The sequence below is a fragment of the Trachinotus anak genome, unplaced genomic scaffold, assembly GCF_046630095.1.
Source record: "Trachinotus anak isolate AG129_WGS33_773 ecotype Australia unplaced genomic scaffold, CSIRO_AGI_Tana_v1 ptg000016l, whole genome shotgun sequence".
Taxonomy (NCBI): Eukaryota; Metazoa; Chordata; class Actinopteri; order Carangiformes; family Carangidae; genus Trachinotus; species Trachinotus anak.
This window is the reverse complement of record NW_027273867.1, coordinates 8,020,621-8,034,361: the sequence shown is the minus strand read 5'-3', so window position 1 is coordinate 8,034,361 and position 13,741 is coordinate 8,020,621. Positions and strand designations below refer to the sequence as shown.

At 41.1% G+C, this 13,741-nt stretch overlaps 1 protein-coding gene across 1 annotated transcript; it reads left to right on the top strand.

Moving 5' to 3' along the window:
• The first annotated feature begins 563 nt into the window (after window positions 1–563).
• On the top strand, window positions 564–5,233 carry LOC139634099 (1-acylglycerol-3-phosphate O-acyltransferase ABHD5-like). The gene is made up of 8 exons (XM_071500358.1): window positions 564–580; window positions 699–767; window positions 1,524–1,606; window positions 1,857–2,268; window positions 3,266–3,417; window positions 4,085–4,196; window positions 4,279–4,459; window positions 4,863–5,233. Coding segments are annotated over exons 1-8 (1,131 nt in total). The 5' UTR covers window positions 564–578; the 3' UTR covers window positions 4,983–5,233.
• The last annotated feature ends 8,508 nt before the right edge of the window (window positions 5,234–13,741 follow it).

The following is a 13,741-nucleotide window of genomic DNA, read 5'->3' as shown; positions in this document are numbered from 1 at the left end:
TAGTAACTGACACCCTAATTGCAATAACAGGGTATGCTAATTGACATGCTAACCCAACAAAACCCCACGCGTATTTTTCCACGTATTGTGTCAGTGTTAGACCATTTTAATTCTTAGTTTTCATTTTTAATTTTCATTTTAAGGTCTTAGAGGGTCAACGTGTTTGTGTAATGGCGTATTACCTCTGTTGTATACAGCCACTGGAGGTCAGCTGTGTAACTTTGGCGCATTGTGCTTTAGGCAGAGCCTGAATTCCTCTTGCTGTGAAGCACAACCTCTGTATTGCTTAATTAAAGTCGACGTGAATGAGGCGAAAGAGGCGAATTTCTCCCGAAACTAGTACAAAAATACACCGGACAGAGACGAGACGAAGAGCACAGCACAGCCCACCTGAGCCGCCGAGGTTCAGCCGTTGAGGTGCTGCCTTCAGGTGCAGTTGGATATAAAACCGTTGAGCATTCTACACCACAGAGTGCCAAGTGCTAAACTTATAGGAGAATGTAGCTTCTCATGAATACTCCTATTTACCACATCACGTTTTAAGTTGATCACATGCTGTACACGCATGCTTTCTAAAAATGTAAAATTGTTATTAGTTGTAATCTTCAACTTCAAAAATCCCGTTTCACCTCCGTTTCATTTTTTTACATGATGTACATGAATGCATCATAACAAATTGTGGTTACTTTTTTCCTCAGGGTCGAGGGACAATCACTAGACACCATGCGAAGGATGGCGGCGGAGATTCAACCTGTCAAGGAGCAGAGGTGAGTTTTCCCTCCTTTCATTTTAACTTAATGTAAGCTTGCGTGTTAATTTTTTCCCTCTAATCTGAGTGCTGTCCGTTTTATGATGTGATTACCCAACTACATTGTTTCCTTGAACTAGCACTGACCCCCAGGAATATCCTAGATAAACACACCGGAGCCCAAACCAAACCTCCATTAAAATTGTGTCATTTTAATATATTGTCGGTTTTTGACAATGATCCAAATATTGTATGCGAGTTCAGATCTACCTGTTTCTTAAGGTTAATTCGGGTATACGAAGTGATCCCCTTAGGCAGAAATGTATTCAATTGAACAGCTTTATTGAACTCGTTCATGTAGTCTGCTGCCTTTCTGTTGCAAATATTAGATTTGTGTTTGTATAACTGTCTCTTAATGTATGCCGAATTGAAGAGTGACAACAATGGATTTCTGTTAATTCTTAAGTAATCTTTTAGTAAGTAAACATGTCTGTAGGAAAGCAAGTCAACGTTAAATTGACATATTTCAAATACATATATATGACATATAATAAAGGTCTCAAAATAGACAGAATAAACCGACTGTCTGAGCGTCCCTTAAATGTTTGCATGCTGTTAAGTTTTTCTAAAAGAAAGATTCAGGTGCTGTATAGATTATAAGCAGCACTGATAACAGTGTCTTATGGACAAAGTTCAATGTATAGTTCGTCTGTGTCTGCATGTTCTGTGTTTCCTGTCTGCCTGCTCGGGTGCATGCTTGCTGTCTCAATCACAGCTCCTGGATATTAAGTTGGCTTCCCTCTTGGTGCCCCACTTCTCCCTCTCAGCTGAAGGATGCAGAGGAAAAAATGCTCAAGGGTAAGTGCGTGTTACAGAGCCATTTAGCCACTTGTAAGAACTTGACTGTTTTCTTAGTACTGCATTGTCTGAGTGCTGAGGGAACTTTGTGTTCCTTTTCCTTACAAAAGGGTGAAAAATGAAATGAAAAAAAAAACAAAACAAAACATCAGTCTAAAGAATCTGACGCAGTTAGAATGAGTCCCATTTCCTGTACTTCATCTCTTTCCTTCCTCCATCCCGGTCCCATAATCTCCCCTCTCTCCTGCAGTTGTGAAGCGGCCTTTCTCCAGGCAGCATGTCAGGATATCAAACGGCGACTATCTGTGGACCTTAGCGTTTTCCACTCAGTCACAGCTATACTCCTCACCGTCTTGCCAGCAGCCCCCTGCCCAGCCTGGGCCTCCTCTGGTTCTCCTGCATGGCTTTGGCGGTGGAGTTGCCCTTTGGGCCCAGAACCTGGACGCTCTCTCCAGCAACGGGCCGGTCTACGCTTTAGACTTGCTGGGTTTCGGCAGGAGCAGCCGCCCCCAGTTCAGCACCAGCCCAGAGGGGGCTGAGGAGCAGTTCTTGGCAGCCCTGGAGGAGTGGAGGGAGAAGGTGGGACTGGAGGAAATGGTGCTGCTGGGACATAACCTCGGAGGATACCTGTCTGCTGCCTACACTCTTAAATACCCACACAGGTGCTTTTACAGGAAACAGTGGTCAATATGTTTCTCAAGTACAGAAATAAAGCTGATGTGCAAATACAATGTGTTGCTCCACTACTGCAAACAGAGAGAAGAACAGATTTAGGTCAAGGAGTGTGGTGTTTAAAGCTGCAAAGATTTATCAACTAATCAAACAGCTGATCAAAAATTAATCAGCAGCTATTTTGATAACTGATTCATCATTTCAGTCATTTTTCAAACAAAAATGCAAAACATTTGCTGCTGACTTGGACTGTGGCAAGGTTTTATGGGCATTTTTGACTTATTCTTGATATTTCATTAACTAAACAATTCAAAATAAAATTTTATGTTGTCTCCCATTGTAAGACGTTCTGTCTTACAATGGGAGACAACATAAAATTTATAAGATAATAAGAGCCAAGTGTCCTTGTGCTGCTTTAAATTGTTTAATTAAAATATAGAGCCTCAAAAGGTTTTAGATTTCTATATACTAACTACCGTGTGTATATACATTGTGAATGCTAGGGCTAAACCATATGCAAAAAAAATCACACTGTGATTATTTTGGCAGAAATCTGGTTTCTACCAAATAAGCATGTTCCTCTACATCAGGAGAAAATGATTTGTAGGCCTGGGCATCTCTGTGGCACCACAATGCTTCATTTAAGGAAGCTATGTTGTGGCACATTTTACGTGTATCTAATAAATTGCAGATATATGATATCAATAATTGTGCAGCCATAGTTAATACTGTACATTCATGGCAGTTGTCATCTTTGTCACCCTGCTATTTAAAATCTCAAGACATGACAAAGTTCACTGTAGGTCCATTGTTCTATCTGCGAAATAAACAAGCAAATGTGTGTATTTGTAATCTAATTTCAATATTTAATATTGAGTGTGTACGTTTATTAAATAACTGTGTGTGTGTGTCTGTGTGTGTGTGTGTGTGTGTGTGTGTGTGTGTGTGTGTGTGTGTGTGTGTGTGTGTGTGTGTGTGTGTGTGCAGGGTAAAACATCTGCTGCTGGTGGAGCCATGGGGGTTTCCGGCGCGTCCCGAGAACCCCAACCACAACTCCATCCCAGTGTGGATCAGAGCCATGGGGGCTGTCATGAGTCCCTTCAACCCTCTGGCTGGACTCAGACTGGCTGGGCCTCTAGGTGAACACACACACACACACACACAAACACATAAATACACACACACATATAAACACACTCAGATGTATTCTTCCTTCTATTTCACAATCAGCATATTCATTTTGATGGCTGGTTAAAGATGTGTGACATTTTTTAAACTTCAAAACAAGGTATAATTAACAGCAACACGCGATTTAATTAGTGGAAAATGGGGTCATGATTGAGACAGACTGACTAAACCACCTTGTGACAGTGATATTGTCAGATCATTCTTTAATTGTTCTCCATTTTAAAAATACATTGCCTTGTGCTTCCTCTGTGCTTCCTAACACAAAACGTATTTTTGTACTTATCTCCCCACCCTGTGTTCAGTGTTTGTTTAGTCTCTCACTCGACTGAAAAAAGATGCTTCTTTTTCAGCTCAAGGTTTTTATCTGTTATTGGCCTTCTCTCTCTCTTTTTTTTTTATCTCTCTTTGAGGTGTCCTTTTCCTCTTATTTGTGAGTCTTTGTGCTGTGAAGCACACTAACACATTTCTAATCTGTGTGGCATGAAATATGAAACACAATGTAGAGGTCAGAAGTGGCTGTCAGTGTTTTTGGCAGTTGTCTTGTTTATTTGCAGTTTCCATATTAGTATTTGAAAGTAAATTCCCTTGTTTTTTTTTATTTCTTCTCTCCTCTCTCAGGCCCAATGCTGGTCCAGACCATCAGGTCTGATTTCAAGCAGAAATACTCCTCTGTGTTCGATGACAACACCGTATCTGACTACATCTACCATCTGAACGCCCAGACTCCGAGGTGTGGAGCTTTTTAAGCCGATATGCACAAATATGTTGTTTCTCAACGCATCACACTTACATCATAATACATTGTGTTTCAGTGGAGAAACAGCCTTTAAGAACATGACCATTCCCTACGGCTGGGCCAAGAGGCCGATGCTGGAGCGGATCGGGCAGGTCCAAGATGACATTCCCATTTCCTTCATCTATGGATCACGCTCCAGCATTGACAGCGATTCTGGATATGCTTTCAAGAAAACCAGACCAGATGTGGAAATCACAGTAGGTTTCTTATTATATCTTGCTGTTGTTGCAACTTCAGTTTGTTGTTGATATGTGGATGAAAAGAAACATCCATGGCGTGACACAGTCTCTATTTTCTTAATTTGAGTGGCTCCAGAACTTACAAATGTGGCGATTTCATTTTCAAATGTGTAAAAATTGTGACATTAATGTTCATGGGATAAATTCACTTTACATACAATATTCAGTTGCATTAAATGAAGTTGCAATGTGGCTCAAAATGCATAAATTTGTGCTTTCAAATACGTGCTCTACCTTTCTGAAGGTAGAGCACGTATTTGATGTCAAAGACTTCCTGCCTTTTTAGTCGAATATGAACCGTGACAGCTTTATCTCTGAACAGCTGACTACCTCTGTTCAACCTTGTGTTTGTGTTTGTCAGGTGATCAGAGGAGCAGGCCATTACGTTTTCGCAGACCAGCCAGATGACTTCAATCAGGCGGTGCTTCAGATCCTCGCCGGGATGGAGAAGAAAAGTGAGGACGAGGGAACGAAGCAGTGAGAGTTCCTTTGTTCAGACGACACACAGGGATGAACTGACACAAACCCACCACTCAGCCACAGCAGTTCAACTCTGAGCCTCTTTCTCATGCACTTTACTCCAAAGAGAGACCCATCTCTGACTGAAGACACTTATCATAACACAGTCAGGCACTCTCCCAAGGCCTGAGGTCAAAGGTCAGATGATGCCACAGGGTTCTTTATCTAGGCTCATGTAAATAAGTTTTGTAAATAAATATGAGATGCAGTTTGTGTTGCTCCCTTAGTGTATTTTTTCCTGTCCTCGTGTGGTAAGAGTCGGTTCAAACTGGCATCCATTTCAAAATATGAATTCTGAGAAACTATTGGGCAACTCGTCTGTTTAAAAAAAAAAAAAAAAAAAAAGAAATCTTTTCTCAAGAGAATATCTTGTTTTGGGGAGAGGTCAAGGCAAAGTACACAGGATGTTCCTTTTCTGACCATTCACCTACTCAGTGAGAGATATGAGGGAGAAGTAAATAGGGCAAAGGGCTCTGTTTGTTGGTGTGTGTGTGTGTGTGTGTGTGTTTTCAGGATACTTTCACTTGTCCAGAGTGCCCCTGTCTGGGAGCAGCCAGCAGAGGGCAGCACAGTAACAGCGTGCACACATCATCTCCCAGAGCAGTGACAGTGAATCCCATACAAAGTGCCCTCACATGCATATTGAGCTGAGTGACCTACTCAGGAGACCTGGACAGTGATGCTTTAAGAGTGGTACGACACCCGGCCCACTGCTAAGTCACAACTGCACTGACAGAATAGGGTCAGAGATGTGTGTTGGACTATAAATAGGCCTTCTGTTTCGAGAGGCATCGACATGAGTTAAACAACCTGGTGTTTTACAGGGAGGCATTCAACCTGAGAATGTGTAAGTTTTCTAAGACCAAAGAAATCAGTCCTTTAATTGGATATTTGTTGTTTTGTTGTACTGCACGCTCCATTCACTAAATTCATATTCAAGTTCTAGCTTTTTATAGTATAACACACTCTTTTGGGACAGTTAAAGCTTCATCATTTTCATAAATTATCAAACATTAACAGGTTTTTGTAAGTTTTGTTATTGCACTAACAGCTGTTTACTTACCAGTCTAGAGGAAATGTGAGTTCATTAAACATCAAAATTCCTTTACTACAGTGGTGGAAAGAAACACCAATGTTAACACTTGTCTCTGGCACATCTCTTATTATTATTGTATTATTGTTTTCTTTTTGTATTGTTTGCCTCAACTTGAAGGTACCCTGTGGGGATTTTGACCACTGATAGTGCTATAGAGCCAAGTTTTTCCAAGTGAGTCCCTTTTTTGTTTGTATCATGCACACGGGTGATGAGATTCATGTACCACTGGTTTCATGCTTCCCCACTGACTGAAGGTTTGTGGCTGTGACACACAAAGACGTGGAGCAGTGCAACAACAAAGGCATAGAGGAGGAAGAGTGCAAATTAGCAAACTTGGATCAAACATTGTTTGATTTAACATATTCACAAAAGCAGCTTTGCATATGTTTTATGAGTGAGCACTTTGGTTAGAGCCACTGAATGTAAACAGTATACAAGATCACTCAACAACAGGGGACCTCTAATGCTGTGACAGTTTATTTCCAATGAATGCGGGATGGAGAGGGTGAATGATGGTCTTAAAGGCTGCAGTTTGGTAAACTAAGTAAGGAGAGAGTTGACAACCTGCAGATGTGATATTTTTGACTAACTAGTGCAATCCCTCTCTTACCTCTGTCCATCTCTGTCATCTCTGACACATCAACCCGGCCCACCCAAACTGTCTCCTGGCAACAGGGTAGCCAGGGAGACTGAGTCTTTTGGATCGGCGACCTGCAGGAAGTGATGCTGTGGTTAGATGGGGTAATTATGGGTTGTTTGTTTTCTGGAAGATGCTGGCTGGCTGCTTGTCAAGGCAGCGAGGAACATTCAGCAGGAGATCCATGTGCACAGCCTCTTGGGGTTAGAAACGTGCACACACAATGTGCCCAGGCCTCTGTCCATAATACTTGCTTAATAAGCCTGCAGGCTGATTCATCGTGTCTGTCTCTCAGTCACCCACTCAGTCACATGGGCACAAAAATCATTTCATTAGGACAAGTGAAACAAGCTACAAAAGTGACAGGAGCTTTCATACTGGGTTTAGATATAATTGAAAGCTTGAAGGCCTGAAATAACTGCACATAAAAGGTGGGCGCTCACAGAAACACACGCCGTTGCACTGCAGCCGACAGCCTATCAGCTCTCACTTTCTCTTTAATCAGCGCCACCACATACAGATTTGTGCAACCAAAGTACCAGGAGCTCAGAGTTAACAGTGATATCTCTCTTTGATTGGCAAGACCGAGCTGACATTTTTCTCACATGACTCTGACTCATCTTTTTTCCTAATAGGTAGGACGCAACACACACGCCACTTGCTAGATCTCCTTTATGGTGCAGGACATCAAGTCCCCCGAAAAATCTTTTGAAGAGGCATCAAAATCATTTTAAATCATTAAAATAATTTTGGTCCTAACTCACCATTTTAGTAGCAGTGTATGTGCTGAATGGTCTGTATGAATGAACACTGAGTCAGTCCTGCAGACGGGTGTCCTGGATGAGCACCTCTCCTTTTTTTCAAACACCAAGCATTCACTTAACTATAGGTATCCATCAGCACAGGGCAGAAGCCTCGCACAATTAAGTTCATTTTTCCTGTGACAATCAATCGACATAATGATATGCATGCATCATGCACAGGCAGCTCCACTCCCCTCTTGACTGAACCGAACAATTATAGTCTACTTATGAGTGACTGATGATATTTACAGAGTCCGAGATTTATTCTTACCCACAAAGGTGGAAGCCACATTGACATTTGCTCGCTGTAAATGGCAGTATTTCTATGATGTTTGTGTAGCAGAACTGTGTTATTAAATGACAGGAATGTTTATCTCTCTATCTAGGAAGTAAATTTGCTCTCATACAAAAGACCTGAAAGGTACAGTCATTTTCCCAGAACTCCAGCATTTCTCAGCTTTTTGCAGAGAGAGCACTTCACAGCACCTCACAGCTCTCACATTGCACCAAAGGCGACAGAGTGTAATGATCACAGCTTTTCAGTTCTTTGTGAGTGTTTCAGGAAAGACTAACAGAACCAGAGCTGGAGTTTGCCGGCTGGTTGGTTACTTTCTACAGACACAGCATAGGAAAAGCTGATGACGTGATGACTTCTCTTCACCTCACATAAGAAATGAAAAGGACCCAAAGAGGCATTGAGACTTTTACATTGAGACTCAAGTAAAGGCATTTCATTAGTGACGTCACTGGGACTGATACTGAGAAGTGCCACTGATTCATAAAATCCTGTAAAGCTGGTATTTTTTCTCTCTTCACTGAAACTGTTGTTCCTGCAGAACTAAATCTGGTTTCTGAGCCACTGCCGTCATCAAGTAAATTTCCACATTTGTCCCAACGGTTTACATTAAATTCAACTGGGCCTTCCCCGTCTACTTATTTATAAATGTTATTACATTATTTTTTACTTCTGCCAAGGAGGTTATGCTTTCAGCCACGTTTGTTTGTCAGAAGTATTATGCAAAGGTACTGAACCAATACCAAACTTGTTAGATGGATGGGACATCTGCCAGAAAATCTGCCATTAAATTTTGGGGCAGATTTGGCTCATTTACTAAGAATTAGTTCTGCACGATATGCAAAAAACTAATCATATTGCAATTATTTTAACAAATATTGCAATAGCAAGTAACGACGAAAGATGAAGAATGAATGATCGTTTTTGCATTTAATTTTCACTAAAAGAAATGATTTGTTGGCCAGGGCATCTCTGTAGCACCACAACGCTTATGATGCTAAAAATGCACAACAACACATTTTACCTTTATCAAAAAAAAAAATTGCTGATTACAGAACAAATTTACTAACCTGATTAAACTTGCACGCAGTTGGGGAACTCACAAGAGAGTGTAACTTTAAAGGGGCTATAGTCAATATTTTTATGTCTGTTTGAATGTGAAAAAAGTTGCTTGCAGTGATGAAGCCACAGTGAATTATTACTTAACTCTGCAGAGCATTTTAGCATCTTTCAGCTAAGTGTTTTGGTTTTTTGACCCACAACTTTATTGCTCATTAGTACAAAATAGTTAGCAAGTAGCTTAGCAGCTAAAGGGCCAGATATTTCCCTCAGTATTTTGGAGAATCAAAACAGAGCTAAAAGGAGATTTTTGACTTAACATTCATCCGGTGCACACATAAACTACTCCAAATGAATGCTGGTGTTGCTCCATAACTAGATGTCTAAATAAGCTTCTGTTTGCCAACAAATTCACCATACACAACATAAAAGGGTGACAATATGGCATTGCTGTGTTTACATTTTATTTCCTCTGAAACCAAGTGGCCATGTAAATCTGTTATTGCAGGTTTTCCCATTGGATCCCACATGTCCCATACAACTTATAGCATCTTTTGTTAGATCATCTTGTACTTTCCTGGGCACCAGTTTGTCAGTTAAAAATGCTTGCCTGTATCATCTCAAAGCCCATGCTGAGATACTCCAATGTCAAATCACTTCATGGAAGAGATATTACATTTTTGGCCGGCTCAGAAGTAGCCTCCCTGGGACCAGTTAATTTGACTTTTAAATCAAGTGCTCCCTTAAAACCAAGTAACAACTGTGTCTTTGCACCCTCCAGACTATTTTACCTGATTTGGAAAAAGACTGCAGGCTACAATTGTTAATTATTTCAGAAACAAAGGGTTTGGTTTTTTTTTTACCATTATTTCTGCCTCCAGGTTGAGAGGCCTCTGTGGATTCTTTTTACACAAGTGTGGGTAACATCCAAGAGCCCACTCGCATATTTAAGATCATTAAGAGCAGGTGTCCTTCAGAACCAACAGGATGTGGCTTGGGAGGAAGTCTGCCATCCCCACTGCTGTCCTTGCAGCCAGTTATACCCCTGTGCTGTCAGCCCAGCTCTCTTTATGCTTCCCTCAGACTACAGTTCATTTCACTGTTCGAAGTCAGTACCATGTTCTAAAATTGGCTGATTTGACCCCTGGCTCTGGTTACATTATCTGAAGTATTCTCATATTTTTAAAGCTGCCACGTCAAATACGACCTGCGATCATCTATGCCTCTGTGCTGCTTCATGACTTCCTGTTTAGCAGCAGTGTTGTCTGCTATTGTTGTGATGCTATAAAGTTGTCCAGCTGTATCCTGCATCTTCACAGTGTAGAAAAAGGTTTTTTTCAGTTTCCTGGTTTTCTTCCCTGCTGCTCTTTCTACTGCTGGTCATACACTTTGAGTTGAACAGGTTTTCTATTATTTTATTCATTTTTAAATTGCCATGGTTGCTTTTATGTTCTATGTAATAGCGGTTCTTTTGTGATACCACCCCTCTCGTGTTTGCCTTTTCCCAGGCTGTCACAGCTGGTGAAAATTTGCCTTTAATTGACTTGCTGTGTGCTCTCTCTCTCTCTCTCTCTCTCTCTCTCTCTCTCTCTCTCTCTCTCTCTCTCTCTCTCCTGCCTGCTATCTCTGGCAGTCCTTGGTTTCACATTGTGTGAGATGGGCAAACACACTGTTTCAGTAACACTCTGAATAAGCCTACAGTGAAATCAAATGTACACATCCACACAAACAAAGCATCACCACACACAAACACACACGCTCCTCAATGTCAGATAAAAAAAGCTTCCTCAGATGGCCAAACAGTGTCTGTGTACTCAACTGTATGTGTGTGTGACAGTTGGGCATAGTCACAAAGTAATGAAGTTTTAAAATAATGGAGGACTGCAGTGTTTTGGCAGACTGTATTTAGTCTAAGAGGTGTGTGATCCGTCTGGCCTGCTGACAGTGTGTGTGTGTGTGTGTGTGTGTGTGTGTGTGTGTGTGTGCAGGGGGACTTTGTTCCTTACAGCAGTTTTATCAGCAACTCTGCTGACAGCCTGGTGGCAGGAGTTCAGCCTTAACATTCAGCTCCACTGACGGTCAGATTAAAATGCTCTGTTGACAGATACATCCTTCAGTCTGCCTCTTAAACCAGATGGAGAACATACACTGTACCATACATACACCATACATACAGTGAATATAATTCTCAGGAACCAAATGCAAAAAGATTGTGTGACTTCAGTTTAACCCTTTCTCTTAATCATGCTTGCTATATATTGGAAAAGAATGGATGGATGAAAAATGGAGGCTAAAAAAAGAAGGGGACGTGTCCACTGTTTCATGGATATACAGGCATATTTTACAGATTGAGAGGACAGCCCTCTTTGTTGCATAGTGGAACATAGGATCTACTAATACCATTAAAAGCTATTATGTATAATTTTTAATATGATTATAGTATATTTCATATCTTTCTGATTGCATAGGATTTTGTACATTAGCCAGTAAATTAATGCAGTCTTTGTTCGGTCCACTCATCTAAATGTCATTTCTTTTTAAACACTGCACACAGTGGCTTTAAAAGAAGTATACTTACATGAAAATCCTTTTTATCTGTTTCAATCAATACTTAACAATGCCTGACAGTTCATATTATGTACATCCAAAACCTATTGTAATTGGTAAATACTATTGATGGCACCAGTGACAAAGAAATAAACCGACATTTCTTGAGGTTTTCTGCAGAACCTCTGCAAAGTGGCTTTTATTTCATCTGTGGTTCATCTACGAGGAAGCTGTTTCCTGTAAGAAGTTCTTCTGAAGTCAGTGTATGCTACCTGCGCAGCACCAAACGGTAGACAGGCAAAGTTAGCAAGCCAGCAACACATATTCCTCCTGAGGGCTTGAGGCCACACAGAGCTAACAGGAGAGTGAATATTGGACTTCCACAGTATTGTTCCCTGTCATCTTTTTGTTTGCTAACATGCTGAAAATGACTAAGAGAGACCAAAACAGTGAAGTTTTTGGCCATAGAGGTAAACAATGAGCTGAGAGTCACTATAACTGGTTCATCACAAACAGCAACAGCTTTCACATTGTCACATCATTTTCCATTTTCATTTGATACACAGTTATTATAAAAATATCAAATATAGCTGCTTCAACTGAGAAAATGACCAAAAAGTTGTTGTTTTTTTTGCATCAGTACTAACGCCAGTAAAAGGTTCCTGTAACACTGAACCGCCAGACGCAGCTAATGTGTCTGCTGCTGTGAGCCTGGTGTGTGTAGTGGTGTTTCCCTGCTAGTCTGCCAGATTGGTCCCCAGTATACCACACACGATCTACTGGAAAAACTACTGAAACTAATTTGCCTGCCTGCATCCTGTCATACCCAGCATGTTCTCCATGTTACAGATATTTGGCATCTATATTGTGAAACCTATGAAACTAATCAATTATTACAGTGAGAGATGTACAGAAAGAGGTAGAGTGAGATCAGCTGGCAGTGATGCCTCTCTCTGTCATGAGGGGATTATGGGTAGATGATAGGACTCGTTGCCTCGGTGCACACATGACTTCCTCTCTCTGACACACTACCCACAGTGGTCCATTCACTTTTTGAAACCCACATGACGACCTTGTCACCTGCTCATTTGTGTGTTCGTTGTGCTACTTGGCTTATGTGCCGCTGCTTGTTTGTGTGTAGTTGCCTCTCTTCTGTGCGCTTGCATCACGTCTGAGTGTGTAAGCCTGCGGGTCACATGGGTTCATGCGTCAACCCTAGAGCTCATCTGGTCTGATCCGATTCCCTCCCAGTCGGCTGATGTGGAACAGTGGCACAGATGTTGCAGAGATTACAACTCCCTGCAGTGTTTGGCGGGAAGCTTTGAGACCATTCAGGAAAATAAACACAATGGGAGAACATGTATTGCACACAGGCCTACTCAATCATGTCTCATCCACAGAAATAATCCCTATTCTGTAATACCCTATTTTTGTTTACAGCCATCACAGATGACAAAAAAAAACCCTGATGCCGTCACCAGACAGATCTTCCATGTGAGACACAGGACCGTATCCAGGATGTTAAAAATACTAAAGTCAGTGGCCGGTTGCACAAAACACCTTAAGTTTTCTACTCTTTAGCTGAGGGTGTTGCACAGAAGCTTTTAAAAGGTTTCCTTATTTAAGGAAAAAAGTTAAGTAATTTACAGCAGTAATAGAGATTTTACAGCAGCTAAACCGTTTCCATGGAGACTGTTTGCTGGCACTAGCTTGTGATACCTGTTATCATTTCAGGGAAGCTGGTAACATCAAAGGAGCGTGCTCCTATAAACTGACTGACGGTCAAACCTGTAATCCAGAATCAGTTCCTCATTGTTAAGGGTGTCCCTTGGAGTCTCCCACTCTTCTTGAGATGTGTTCATTTTCTTCATTTATCCCCATAAACATGGTCTTGTTGTTGTTACGGTAGAGTCAGAAGTACCATTAGTTTTTTCCTTAGTTTGGTTGCTAAAATCTTTTGTGAAGTGGTTTAACTGACTTCAAGTGATTTAGACCAAGATAAGAAGAAAACCTTAAATACTTAAGTGAACATTTTAAGGAAACCTCAGGAAACCTTAACTCAGACTTTAAGAAAAATCTTAACTTAGGGCGAGGTCTTGTGCAACTGGCTCCAGCAGTCTAAAGTCCCCCCACTAGATGCCCAGCCACCAACCAAACTCTACAATTTTTGGAGTGTTTAAAGTGATCACCAATGTTAATTTGTTATGTTTTTTCTAAAACCTTTGCACAGATCTATAAAAGGTGGATTGGTAAAAAAAAAATGGAGGTGCACATCACAGAAAAA

Bases quoted from the DNA above. Each gene is read 5' to 3' on its own strand.
- LOC139634099 (XM_071500358.1), top strand. The intron at 3,418-4,084 runs GTGAACACACAC...CTCCTCTCTCAG, and splicing joins CAGACTGGCTGGGCCTCTAG to GCCCAATGCTGGTCCAGACC. The intron at 4,197-4,278 runs GTGTGGAGCTTT...ATTGTGTTTCAG, and splicing joins CTGAACGCCCAGACTCCGAG to TGGAGAAACAGCCTTTAAGA.